General features: G+C 47.0%; 2 protein-coding genes across 5 annotated transcripts in view; both read left to right on the top strand.

The window, feature by feature from the left end:
• Nucleotides 1–7,025, top strand: part of LOC126980887 (neuronal acetylcholine receptor subunit alpha-7-like) — a 58,525-nt gene extending 51,500 nt beyond the window's left edge. For all 3 annotated transcript variants that reach the window (XM_050831251.1, XM_050831248.1, XM_050831250.1), the window contains 2 exons: nt 318–575; nt 918–7,025. In XM_050831251.1, coding sequence (XP_050687208.1) covers nt 318–575; nt 918–1,043 — 384 coding nt within the window. In that variant the 3' untranslated portion in view covers nt 1,044–7,025. The remainder of the gene's footprint in view (nt 1–317; nt 576–917) is intronic.
• An 858-nt stretch (nt 7,026–7,883) lies between these two features.
• The window catches only part of LOC126980885 (acetylcholine receptor subunit beta-like 1), a 150,631-nt gene continuing 144,216 nt past the window's right edge, over nt 7,884–14,298 (top strand). For both annotated transcript variants that reach the window (XM_050831247.1, XM_050831246.1), the window contains exon 1: nt 7,884–8,217. In XM_050831247.1, coding sequence (XP_050687204.1) covers nt 8,121–8,217 — 97 coding nt within the window. In that variant the 5' untranslated portion in view covers nt 7,884–8,120. The remainder of the gene's footprint in view (nt 8,218–14,298) is intronic.

Raw genomic sequence — 14,298 nt, 5'->3', positions numbered from 1 at the left:
ATATATATATATATATATATATATATATATATATATATATATATATATATATATATATATATAGAGAGAGAGAGAGAGAGAGAGAGAGAGAGATGGAGGGGTGTGTGTGTGTGTGTGTGTGTGTGTGTGTGTGTGTGTGTGTGTGTGTGTGTGTGTGTGTGCGCGCGCTAGAGGAATAACTAATGCTTATCAGCAAAGATCAGAGCGGGAAGGCGCCGCCGGGGCCTCGCCGTGCCCAGGCAGCAGCGGGCCACGGTCGCCCTTCGCGCCGGGCGGGTCGTTTCCCCGGTGAGTAAACTGGCGGGTTTTCTCGACAGGAGAGATCGTCCAAGTCGCTTCTGGCCAACGTGCTGGACATCGACGACGACTTCCGGGCCCACACGCTGCCGCACACGCACACCACCAACACCAACAACACGGCGGGCTTCATCAGGGTGCCGCACGGGGGCCACTCCGTCGACGACTCTCACCTCGTCCATACCTGTATGTCCTCATGCACCAGGGAGCTCAACCTCATCCTCAAGGAGATCCGAATTATTACCGACAAGATGAGGAAAGACGATGAGGAGAACGAAGTAAGTGATGAGAACTGATCTCTGTGTATTGGGAGGGGGAGCAAGAGCAAATATTTATGCATACGTATCTATATATGCATGAACGTATCTATGTCTGTGTGTATGTGGTGACTGTGTGTGTGTGTGTGTGTGTGTGTGTGTGTGTGTGTGTGTGTGTGTGTGTGTGTTAGATATAGCAAATATTTATGCATATGTATGTATATATGCATGTACCTATTTATGTTTGCGTGTATGTGAGTGACTGTGAGTGTGTGTGTGTGTGTGTGTGTGTGTGTGTGTGTGTGTGTGTGTGTGTAAACATGCCCTTCCCCTTGCCGGCACTAAGCAGGCGTCTCGTTGCAGGTGAAGAACGACTGGAGGTTCGCTGCTATGGTGCTGGATCGCCTCTGCCTCATCATCTTCACCCTGTTCACCATCACCGCCACCGTCGCCGTGCTTCTCTCGGCGCCGCACATAATCGTTCCATAATAATTTAGCCGGGTAGATGGTGAACTCGTAGTAGTATATGATATGTGGTGCAGCATTCATGTGGCGCATGATTGCCATCTTAAAATGTCACTATACTTCTACTTGAATACATCTGCCTGTGGCTCCAGCCTTCGGTTAATTTGGCAGTTCCGCCCACGTCGCTAAGGCACGCGCGGGAGGACCTGTGATGCAGCCTCGCCCGAGGCAGCGAGAGCTGGCTGGGTGACTCCCCTCCTCGTTCTGGTCACGATGCTTCCATAAGTGCCAAAGGGCCAGCATATTCCCTGGCTCGCGGCGACAGTGTGTCACACCCTCGCTCAAGCCCACGCCCTCGTCAGACTGCTGTGGCCCGCCCACACACAAGTATCATTGCTCCAGCCTGTTCAAGTCCACCACCTGCCACCTCTTCACAAAATGAAGTCATCACCCAGTCCAGCTGACCATCCTTGATCCGTGAGCAGACGCGAGCACCGGCCTGGAGGGAGCCGGTCCACCAGACGCCCGCACGACGGAACGAGTGCGCGTCGATGGTGGGTGTGGCGGGCCGGAGCAGTACCAGCAGCAGCAGCAGCAGCAGCATACAGGGTCGGGGGGCCGTGCTATGTATCTCATGCCACCGCCGTTTAGTGGAGGGGGCTCCTCAGTGTACTACTTTTGCCACTTAAATTATTCGCCGAAAGAAGTGGACACCCAGCGTAGGCTGCGTGTGCACCTTTGCTCCCTTGCTCATTCGTCAGTATTATGTGATTCTGAGATCATCGTAAGCATCAGATGCTTGATCATATACGGTACTCCTTCGAGTAACATTAGGCTTATCTTCCTTTATCTTAAGCTGTTCAGGCAAGGTCAGTCTCCAGGCAATAATATCACCCTTGGCTGGGAGCTGGGAACGTGGCCTGTCGAGCCTCTCCGTGCCTCCTCTCACTCGCTCACTCACTCACTCACCACCTTGCTCTCTGCCTCCCTCCCTCCGCTGCCACCCGACACCAGCCCCGCCCCGCCCTTGTTCCCCAACACACACCTTCACTTCACGTTTCCTTCCTATATAGTTTTGACCTGCATGAGACCCCTAGCAGACCACCCTTGCCCAGCCCCTCCACCCTGCCAGCCTCGCCCGCTCTTCCCCGCCCCGCTGCCCCCGCCCCGTCCCCAGCAGCGGCAGGGGCCTTGCACAGCGTCGCGGCCCCAGTTCCCCGGCGATAACCTTCTGTTACACAGAACTTTGACTCATCTCTTTTCTAATGTTGATGTAAATAAGTATTTTATATTATTTTTTGAACCTAGAAAATATGTAACAATCTGTTTTCAGAGCTCAAGTTACAAATTTTAAAAAAATACGGAAATGTGAAAAAATCGCAAAAACTTCATGACGATTAATTCAATACCATTTCGTTTATTTCATTTTCCGGCATATGCGGTGAAGCCATTCGATAAGACAATACCTGACAATAATTACAAAATATTGCACTCAACCAAAAGAAATCCAGTGAAATGGTATACTAATGATTTTTTTGCGCAATACGTAGTTTAAATAATCTCTTAACAATCATAGGCTAACACAGTAGAGGACTCTTTATTTACCCCCAACTCCTCTACGCTCACGTGTAAAATATATCAAAATAGACTTGAAGTCTCCCATTCCCCCCCCCCAGTGAGAACGACCCCGTGGACGATTCTTTCCTGTGTTGAGCGTTTCGCGAACCCATCGAGAGGGAGGAGTTGTGGGTACCGTAGTGGACAATATCCTAGCAGTTATGACGCACCGGCTGCCTGACTCGGCCCGGAGGCCTTCGTGGTGGGCGGCAAGCCGGGCACGCGGCCTCAGCGCGGGGCCCTCGACCGTGCGCTCCCGACAGCCCTGCTCTAGGGTCCTGTCGCCCCTGGCGAGGTGCATCGTACGTGACTGTACGACACTGAAGGGGGTTTGACTTTGAATCATCAAAAAAAGTAAACAAAGTTTATCTTTTTCAATGGTGTTACCGTAAGTGTGTAAGTGTATAAGCCCACGCGGCTGGCTATTTCATAATCGTCACCATTGTGATGTTTTTATACTCTTGCGTTAATCTTCGACATCCAGACGATTGTTAATAGTGTGTGTGTGTGTGTGTGTGTGTGTGTGTGTGTGTGTGTGTGTGTGTGTGTGTGTGTGTGTGCACGCCTGCCTGAGCGGTGAGATTCTCATCCCGTCAGCCGTTGTAGCGTTACTGGGGTGCGTGCGGTGCGCGATGTCGTCTGTTTCCTTGCTTCAGTGGGCCCCGGAAGGTCTCTCGGGAGAGGAGCTCCGGTCGTTGAGGAGGGCTGGGTAATGCAATCAACGTAGGTAGAAACCTCCCTAGGTTTACCTTCCCTCGTAGGTCATCACACCCACTTGGTTCACGTTAATAACACTAATCTTCCGACCTGCACTTCACTGTATCGCAAGAGGTACTTTGGTTTGAACCACACTCCCGTATTTTGAGTCTCGCATCTTCTCTTTAAGTCTCTGCTGATTTATTGCTGTAAATACGGGTATCTTGCTTCATAAGTATGTTGTTTATTTCTTACATTATATTAAGGACGATTCTTGTTGATAGTTTAGCAATCAAGTAATGTTGTTGTTAGGCATTTGAACTTTTGATTTTGTACCTATCACATATAAATATATAAATATATATAAATATATACATATACATATACATATACATATATGAACTCGCTTTCGTAACAAAGAAAATATCAAGTAAGCTTAATTGCTTTACTGGGGAGAGAAGGTTACCTACCGAAGTCACTATTATCGTTTTCTTCGCCTGACTAGAGCAAATCACTACTTGGCGCTGCGCCGATTCTGTAAATATTTGCCACTGCTCACTCCACCACTCGAGGGCACCAGACTACGCAGTGAGACCTCCACGGACACGCCCTGCCACCTGATGGGCGCCAGCCCCTCACTGTCTGCCGAGCCTCAAGCGTGTCCACTAAAAGTGCACCGATTCGGTTGTCGTTGTTAGCGGTCTAAAGCATCTCTCTCTCTCTCTCTTCTCTTCGCCAAAGCGGTGGACAAGATGCTCCTTGCCATGTGGAACACTCACACTATGCCGGACATGTGTTGTTAACAGTTTGTATTGTTTCAAAATTCTAATCAAACTTCAAATAAGAATGTAACATTTTAGTTACTCTTGAGTGGTGTCTACTGTGAAGGAGAGAAGGACAACACCTGTAATGTCACCTGATCCCCGCCTAGCACACGCCCTGATGGCTTCACCCGCCTCGCGGCGAGCCCCGCTACGCCCTCCGGCACCACGCAGCAGGACGGGGCTCGCGGCGTCCCCGGCAGGGCGGTGCGCGGAGGCTGTGGCGGAGGGCCGCTGGCTGCGTCAGCGGGCCTGTGGGAGGCGCCGGGGGACGGTGACATGACAGTAAAGCAATTATAACTACTTGACAAACTGAACCATTTAAATGGATGGTTGCCTTATGTGCATGTACAGAGTGTTTTTGAGACTATTGAATATTACGGATGCTAAAACTCCTGAAATTAAAGATTCGTTAAAATACATCTCTTCGCCTTATGGTTTGCAACAAGAACAAGAGACTGTGCTCAACAAGCTGTGTAGAGGCGTGCTTACACTCATTATACATTTTGATAATTACAACTACCTACAAGTTAAATGATGCTGCATCAGTGGAAAAAATTCCCATCCATTATGTTAGTCTAGTGATGACAAAAACGAACCAAATTCCCGCTCCATGCTGTCGAGATGCGGCCCCGCGAGGCCCCGGCGGCGGCGGCGGGCCATCGCCGCGCCGGCCGGGCGACCATGGCACCACAACTGTGATAGTGACATTTGACGGTCAGCTGACGTACGGAAAGGCACAATTTCTTCTTCTTCATGTTTTTCTCTTGGTAGACGAAGTGGGCCCGACCCCTCAACAGACACCACCACCACCAACCACTCAGTCGGAAACCAATATATACGGACAAATCGGTAGCGGACAACGTTGTTCTCCCAAGCTTACCACTGTACAGCAGGACTCTGTGAAGGCGGGACCCCAGTTAGTTGTGTATGTAATATTTCTTCTACATTTAATTTGTCGTCATAACGATATAAAGGTAAACCATGCTTTACGAGATTCGGCCGATGGACCTTCCCCGCCCTAGCCGTGGTCTCCTCGAGGTTATGCTGGGCGCCGAATAAAGGGGAAGCCAGGGCCACCTTGACAATCCTGTATGTAAAGGGTTAGGATATAATTGCTACTGTTACTTAGTATTAGTTATTTAATGAAAACTAGTTACACGAGCTCACGAACCTGTCATACTAACATTACCTAATACCATGTCGATATTCATTTAAGAATTACCAATTTGTGTTGTTGCTTTAGGAACGGGTGCTCTTCATTGCGTAGCTTCCCTGCTGCCGCGACTCCCGCGGCGCCGGGAAGCCCTAACATCTCCTGTTGTTAAGGGTCTCGGTTGTCCCGTGCTGGCCGGGGCCGCGTGTCTCGGTCGCGCGCAGCACCGGCAGCCACGCTCACAGCACTCCCGTTATGGGCGGCTGCTGGGGCGTCCCTGCGGCGGCGGCCACTCGCCGACCGTTGTCTCGGCTCCTCACGTGGGGGCCCTTGCAAAGGTCTCGGGTGGCCGGGCATGGCTCGCCGTAATGGCCCGCGGTGCCTGCGTGTGACCAACACAGCTCCCGGCACGCACTGGGCACGTTATAATTCCTTTAGCGAGATTTTTATACTTGTCAGTTTTCTACTCAAAAGGAAAGCAAACTTTTTGTTATTCCCGTGTAAAACTAAACAAATTTTCTACGCATGCGCCTTGTCATCAAACAGTACTTAATGACAGAACATCCAAACGTTAACTACTTAATTATTAAGAAACAGGAGAGGGAGCTGGGGGAGGGGAGGCAGGCACGCCCCCGTCCCCCTCTCCCCCTCGGGTTCCTCTTCCCTCTTGTTCATTATGGGTAAGCTAGACGTGTTCTCTTGTTATTATAATTCACTGTGAATGAACCACTTGCGCCAAGACATCCACCTATGCATAATTAGATCCGAAACAGCTCCCTCATGAGACAATACCTCAACCAAATCTGTTCCATTTCATCGTTTACAAGCATTTATCAATGTACATCAAGATGTAAGATAAGTCTCCACCTGTTAATCCCCTTAACTACAAAAATCTAGGAAGTGATTCTCCTAAAAATATGCTTACAATATGTACATATATAAATATATACATTACTAGTCCTTTTAAATAAGCCAAGGTCTTGCAGTCATCTGTGGACGCCATGATGTGTGTGTGAGATAGGAGTCTACTTCACCCTTATGCTCAAGGACGATATAGAGGTCAGTTTAGGTTCGCTTGAGGCTTCTTGTTCTTGGAAGCAGCTTTTCTCTTAGGATTAAATTGTTTACCACAAGTACAAGATTAGCCACCGTAGCTGAGCCTCAAAGACTCTCTTCGTCATATATACAGGGTGGAACCATATCTGTAGCTGATGGAGTCTGTGGGGAGGGGCAGCGTTCTCATGGCCAGTCGTGGGGCAGGACGGAGGGCCGCGCGGGGTAGCTGGAATAGCACCTTGCGGCACCCTCGGACGACAGGCAGTCCTTGACGCGACGACGGGGTGCTTAGGAACCTGATCAGCGAACGGAGGAACTGAAGTGCGAGTGATTATGTTTGGGAAGGTAAAGACGTGAGCCGCGTGTGACTCTTGATAGCTCGAGGAGAGGAAAGAGGAGGAGGAAAAGGAGGAGCTAAAGGTGCGGAGGAAAGAGTAGGAAAGTAACGAGAAATGGTGTGTGTTTGTGATAATAGCCTGGCTCTGTTCAGACCGAGACCTTGTGTTTGTGGTAGACGCTACATGTGTGTATCTTGCTTTATTCCAGACCACTGCTATCTGCGTTGTCAAAAGATTGGGTTAAACATGTGCAGAGAGGTTGCCATTGTTTCATTTTTATCTGTATTTTAGATTTTCAATAAAGATTGCCAACTTCTGATTATTCCCTGTATTTCATTATATACATGAAGATGTGTGTGTGTGTGTGTGTGTGTGTGTGTGTGTGTGTGTGTGTGTGTGTGTGTGTGTGTGTGTGTGTGTGTGTGTGTGTGTGTGTACAACATTGGCTGATTCCTCCAAAGTGAATCATGATCAAATTTCAGTAGATTTGTTTTCCCTTCCAGAAAGAAAACGGATTCTGAAACACGTCAAAATAAGATCCCTAAATTTTGTAAAACATGCTAGGACTAACAGAAAGCGAGAGAGAGAGAGAGAGAGAGAGAGAGAGAGAGAGAGAGAGAGAGAGAGAGAGAGAGAGAGAGAGAGAGAGAGAGAGAGAGAGAGAGAGAGTGTGTGTGTGTGTGTGTGTGTGTGTGTGTGTGTGTGTGTGTGTGTGCACGGTGACATGACGAGCACTTCGCCTCCCAGACACACGCCTGCGAGGTGGGCCGGGCGGAGGGTTGGCCTGAGTCTCGGGATCAACACTTCCGAGCAAGATGTCCGGTATGATGTCAATGCGTGTGTGAGCTGCGAGGCAACGTGTGAGGGGAGGAGCAGCAGGGAAGGGAGGGGGGGCGGCACCGGGCTCCTGCACACCTGATCCCTCCCCCCATTCCCCCCTCCCTCTAATTCTCACTCTACTGTTGGTGTCAGTTGGAAAAATCATAGCTCACGTGCGTTGGTCTGCCTCTTAAAGATTCAGCCTCAGAAGGGGTGTGAGGGTCTTTACGGTGTGGGCGTGCGGGCGTGTGTGGCGCGGGGGCACGGGAGCGGGGCGGGGAGGGGGAGCAGAGCAGAGTATCGACGTCTGGGCGTCAATACGTGGTGCGTGTGTGCGGGTGCGCGTGGTGGAGGGCTGGCTGCGCGGCCTCTCAGTGTGTCACCGCCGCCCGCTCTGTGCCGACCGCCGTGACCCCCAGCCGCCCTGCATGACCGGTGCTGCTCAGCACACACACAGCCAGCGTATGGCGGGGAGGGGGCGCGCTGCTCCCGAGTGCTAGTGGGTGTGAGTGTCGCCTGATGACTGCCTATGTGGGCGTAGCCAGAAATAGCCTGTAGTGACGCCTGAGAGCTGCAGGACGCAGGCCGGGCCCTCAAGATGGCGGCCAGGGGCGCAACAACCGTGGCCCCACTGTGGCCCCCTCTGCTGTCTCCCGTCATCCTCTTACTGGTCCTCACGGCCACCTTACACACAGGTAACACCCAGAGCCCTTACCCACACCCGCACACCCCCTCGCCCGCGTCAGGCCGCCCGCCGACACACCTTCCCAGACACAGCTCCCAGTACAGTCTGTTCTAAGTCTGCTGCACAAAGAAATGCTTCACCAACACCAAGGCGAGGCTTCCCACAGACCTTCCTCCCCCACCACACATCACAAACGCTACTTCCGCTATACATATCTTGTGTGTATCATGGCGCCACGTTCGGGACATCAGTAATTGATCTTTAATGAAATAGTCAGCTCCTTTAATACATCACAACAAAAGCGATCTCCTCAATGTTACAGCATTGTGGCAGCTTTGTCTTGAGGAAGGCAATTCAATCTCTCAAATCTTTACGTTGGTTTACTCGCGTCATGGAAGATAAAGAACGATGAAATAATGGAGGACGATCAACAACTTGTGTGTGTGTGTGTGTGTGTGTGTGTGTGTATACAGAGAGAGAGAGAGAGAGAGAGAGAGATGTGTAGGGGAAGGACTCAACATTGCCCGACGTCTTCCCTGCACCCTAGAACACAGTGTTAGTGGGTGCTGCTGTGTCCCTGTCCCGACGTGTTCCGTGTTCCGTGGCCACAAGACGCGACACACGACCAAGAGTTTTGCAGACGACACCACCACCCCGGTTAACCGCTCTCGTCAGGCTAAACACACCGCGAACGTCCTTTGTTTTAACGTAGCTCATGAGAACGGCTTGGCTAAACTCGACCTCCCCAGCGAGACTTAGGTGGACGATCCTTGTTGCTTGCTTCACACGGGTAGAAGAACGAGTGAGATTTATGAATTAGGTTTGTACGAAGAAAAGAAAGGAGAGATTTAAAGAAAGAAGATAAAAGAAAGGTAGAAGGATTTAAATACTAGGTTTGTACGGATTAAAGACAAATGCGACATGAACACGATTATGACTTATCCATCAGGTTCATACGAAGAAAAGGAAGGGAAGACTTAAAGAAAGAAAGAAGAAGGAAAAGAAAGATAAGCAAGGAATGATTTAGGTATTAAGTTTGTACGACGACGAAGAAAAAATGCAACCCGAAGGAATAAGATCTAGACATTAATTAAGTTCGTACGAAGAAGAGAAGAAAACAAAACACAAGATAACGAGAGAGTATACGCTAAGCAACTTTAATTAACACAAATCTAAACCCTTTCTATCCATCCACATTATCTTCAATCCTCTATCATTTCAATCCTCTATCATTTCCATTAACATCATCATATTCAATCCTCTATAATTTCAATCCTCTATCATTTCCATGCACATTATCGTCTTCAATCCTCTATCATGTCAATTCTCTATCATTTCCATTAACATCATCATATTCAATCCTCTATAATTTCAATCCTCTATCATTTCCACGCACGTTATGCTCTTCAATCCTCTATCATGTCAATCCTCTATCATTCCCGCGCACATTATCCTCTTCAATCCTCTATTATTTCTTTCTAAATTTTCGCAACTCCTCATTTATCATCAGCGAGTCTAATAAGTTCCAAGACGTGGGTAACTATTTCGAGTAGGGATAGATTAAACATTTATCCTTCACTTCAAATCGACCACATCATCGTCATCTTCATTCCTCTATTATTTCTTTCATAATTTTCCTAACTCCTCTTTTATTATCAGTGTCTATCATTTCCACGCTTCTTCAATCCTCTATTATTTCTTTCATAATTTTCCTAACTCCTCTTTTATTATCAGCGTCTATCATTTCCACGCACATAATCCTCTTCAATCCTCTATTATTTCTTTCATAATTTTCCTAACTCCTCTTTTATTATCAGCGTCTAATACCTCAAAATGCTCAAGAACGGCGAGTCTAATAAAAACCGTCGTAAGTTTGAAAACACGGGTAATTTATTTCCAGCAACACGAATAGATTGAACAATTATCTTTCCTCTCACTTGCCACAAACATCACCACACGTGCAGAACATCAACACAAATGCAGAGGAACAGAACAGAATGGGACACGGGAGACAGTCTGGGACGAGGGAACGGAGGGAAGGGTAAAGCGAGAGGCTCCACTAAGTATATATGTACACCTACACCCAAGAGCAAAGCAAAGGATCATAGGAGAGAATAGGACACGGGAGATAGTCTGGGGCGAGGGAACGAAGGGAAGGGTAGATTCTGCACAACCAGCAAGAAGTAAAGAACAGCTCAGGGCAGGGTAGGAAGGCTGGGACAGGGGAGAAGGAGAACGGCAGAGTAAACAGAGATTCTAAACACCCATTTGACCTCCAGAACAAGACAAGTGCGATGGCAGAGGACAGGACAGGGAAGGGTACAGAGCAGGGTAGAGATGAAAGATAACTAGATGGGGTGAAACAGGGCAGAGAAACAGAGGGTGAGGTGAGTAGGCGAGATGGGGTTGTGGAGCCGTGTTGAGGACAAGGTAGTGAGAGGTTCTTATTCAAACATTACGAGATATAGAAGAAAACAGAAGAGGGTTGTCGCTGGTGAGTGTATTTAGGGCAAGATAAATGCTTCATAAACATTGCTATAAAAAAAAAAAAACAGAAGCAGTGGGAGAGTCTACAAACACGAAAATAAAAATACAAAAAACACACCGGAAGTTGTTATTACGGTTACAACAACAACAACAACAACAAAAACAACAACAATTACTATTACGCAGTGGTAGAAACGAGTGAAACAGGTTTGGTAGTCATGTTGTGAGTGCCAATACAAAACTCACATTCAAAATTAGATTAGATAAATTCATGGATAATAATAATAATAATAATAATAATAATAATAATAATAATAATAATAATAATAATAATAATAATAATACAAGTACTACTATTACTACTAAAACTACTACATTACAATCGATACCACCACACTCACACCTCCTCCATACAAAAGCCACAAACTGACCAAAAAAAACAATAAACTTACAAATCCAATAAAGCCTTGAACCACTAAGTAAAAGTTTCCTTCTAAAGAATCTGGATCCTCTTTCGAATGAACCCAACCGTAGCAACACACATCGGCGCCACTGTATAAAGGAATCAATCTACCATCACCAGCAGCTGTCTAGGCCGGTCACGACTGCTTAGAAGACAGCCTATGGCCACAACGGGACCTCCACATGGCATAAACGAGAAAAAAATAATGTAGAGGCTTTCCTGGTTTGGTATGAGCCGCTTCCAACTCTCACATCAACTATTTTTAAAGGCCAAAAAGAAGATCAATCGGGTTCTCATGCGTGTTATTTAGGTTCATGGTACAGAAGAAGGGTCAGACTACCACCAGGGTCATAAAAGCACCTCTGGAAATGCCCAAAACTCCTACGAAAACCCTGTCAGAATTGAGTGCGTAAGGAGTGTTATTTAGGTTCATGGTACAGAAGAAGGGTCACACTACCACCAGGGTCATAAAAGCACCTCTGGAAATGCCCAAAACTCTAACGAAAACCCTGTCAAAATTGAGTGGGTAAGGAGTTATTTTTTGTTCATACAGAGAAGAAGGGTTACACCACCACCATCATAAAAAACCTCTAAAAATGCAAACCCTAAAAAAACCCTGAACAGAATTGAGTGCGTGAGGTGGTATTTAGGTTCATGGTACAGAAGAGGGGTCAGACTACCACCAGGGTCATAAAAGCACCTCTGGAAATGCCCAAAACCCTGTCAGAATTGAGTGCGTAAGGAGTGTTATTTAGGTTCACGGTACAGAAGAAGGGTCACACTACCACCAGGGTCATAAAAGCACCTCTGGAAATGCCCAAAACTCCTACGAAAACCCTGTCAGAATTGAGTGCGTAAGGTGTGTTATTTAGGTTCACGTACAGAAGAAGGGTCAGACTACCACCAGGGTCATAAAAGTACCTCTGGAAATGCCCAAAACTCCTACGAAAACCCTGTCAGAATTGAGTGCGTAAGGAAGCGTTTGAGAATAATGGTCCAAGGCTGCTTCACCCCGGCCTGCTGCTCTTCCTGGTCGATGAGCGGCACCTGGAGGGACGGAGCGAAGATAAAACTGAGGTACTAAGGAGCCCGCAGCGAGTGATGTGTCCCGAGGTGTTTACTGTCCTGATGAGCAAAAGCTGAACGAGAGGATATGTACTTTTTTTTTTTTTTTTTTTTTACAGCAGAGGAGTCAGGTCAAGGGCTCAAAAAAAGGTAACAAATGTGAATAAAAAGCCCGCTACTCACTGCTCCTATAAAGAGTTAGAGGAGTGGCCGAAAGATAGGTCAGTTTCGGGAGGAGAGGTGTCCTGATACCCTCCTCTTGAAAGAGTTCAAGTCGTAGGCAGGAGGAAATACAGATGAAGGAAGATTGTTCCAGAGTTTACCAGCGTGAGGGATGAAAGAGTGAAGATGCTGGTTAACTCTTGCGTAAGGGATTTGGACAGTAAAAGGATGACTTGGGCGCGAACTCTTGTTGTTTTCGGTACCAAGTGTTTTTTTTTTTTTTTTTTAAGGATCGTATGGCGCTATATAGTGAAGGGTATTTTTTTTTACAAGGGAATGATGAACAACAGGAGAATGAAAATAAAAGAGATCCCCGTGCGTGTTGAGTGTTGCTTCTTCAGGAAAATAAGACATGAAAGAAGAGTTGTCCTGATTTTCATTGTTGTTGATGTTAGTTATTTTTATTTTATTTTTATTAATATTATTATTACTATCAGCATCACCATCATTATTATTTTTCTCACTATTATTATCATTGCTGTTAGTCATAAGTAGCCTCCAGCAATATCTGTTCTTAGGTTGATTTTACCACAAGTTTTATTTCGTCTTTCAAAATGTCACAAACTCTTATTTAAGTCATAAGTAGCCTCCAGCAATATCTGTTCTTAGGCTGATTTTACCACAAGTTTTATTTCGTCTTTCAAAATGTCACAAACTCTTATTTAAGATTTAAGTTCCTTCGCTACGCCTCTAAACCAAACAGCGTCATTTCTTAGTGTCATTTCTTATCACGGCAAAACTCATTCACTCATTCACTGCCCTTTTCAGCCCTGTGTTCCTCTCTTTGTTATAGATGGCACAGCGCACATCACATACTTCAAAAATGGGAAGGAACAAATAGCATAACTGAATAAAGACTCAAAGGGTTGCATTATAAGACACTTCGCCGCCCAAGAACACAAATTTGACAAGGCTTTCGTAGGAGTTGTGGGCATTTCCAAGAGTAGTTTTACGACCCTGGTGGTAGTTTGACCCTTCTGCTGTACCGTGAACCTGAAGAAACTCTCATTAGAACCCGACTGACCCCCTCTTTGACCTTTAGAAATAGCTGATAGGAGAAGCAAAAGTGTCTTAAAATACCAACCTAAATAACTAGTGAAGCCATAAGACAGTACTCAGAAAAACATAAAAATTCAACAAGGCCTCGGTAACACAATGCCTCAACACCATTTACACAAAGACTTGCTCCTTTTTTCTCCTTCATTAAACGACGAATTTCACGGTAAACGGACTCCAGTAAGTATCCAGAGTCGGTGAAGAAAAGAGCTGGCAGAAAAACCTCCCGAGCCAGGCTAAGCGCGGCGAGATGTTCAGGGCCGCCTAGGAAGCAGTCCCTCAGTGCCAAGCGTGAGGAGCGGCCCGTATGTTAATGGCCGGGACGCACGCTGACTCATATGTGTGTGTGTGTAGGGGGGGGGGGGGTCTATGTGTGTTTGTTTGTAGAGGGGGTGTTGATGCAGGGGGTATATGTGTATGTGTGTGTGTGTTGGGGGGTCTTTGTGTGTCTGTTTGTAGGGGGTGTTTGTGAAAGGTGTGTGTGTGTGTGTGTGTGTGAGTGTGTGTGTGTGTGTGTGTGAATGTAGGGGAAGGTAAGTGTGTGTATGGGGGGGCTATGTGTTTGTGTGGGGGGAAGAAAGTTTTTTTTTTGTGTGTGTGTGTTTGAGAAAGACACAGACAGACACAGACAGACAAAAACACAAACAGACAGACAGTTGGAAAGAGACGGACAGACAGTTGGACAAAAAGAGAGAGACAGGCTGCGAAAGACTTATCAACACCACCCTCATTAAAGCCCTTCATCCATTTATTGGGATAAAGGAAAGACAGTAGAAGTCTATACATGAGACAAATGCC

The sequence above is a fragment of the Eriocheir sinensis genome, chromosome 45 (assembly GCF_024679095.1).
Source record: "Eriocheir sinensis breed Jianghai 21 chromosome 45, ASM2467909v1, whole genome shotgun sequence".
NCBI lineage: Eukaryota > Metazoa > Arthropoda > Malacostraca > Decapoda > Varunidae > Eriocheir > Eriocheir sinensis.
The sequence above is the reverse complement of the archived record's forward strand: the minus strand, read 5'-3'. Positions and strand labels throughout refer to the sequence as shown.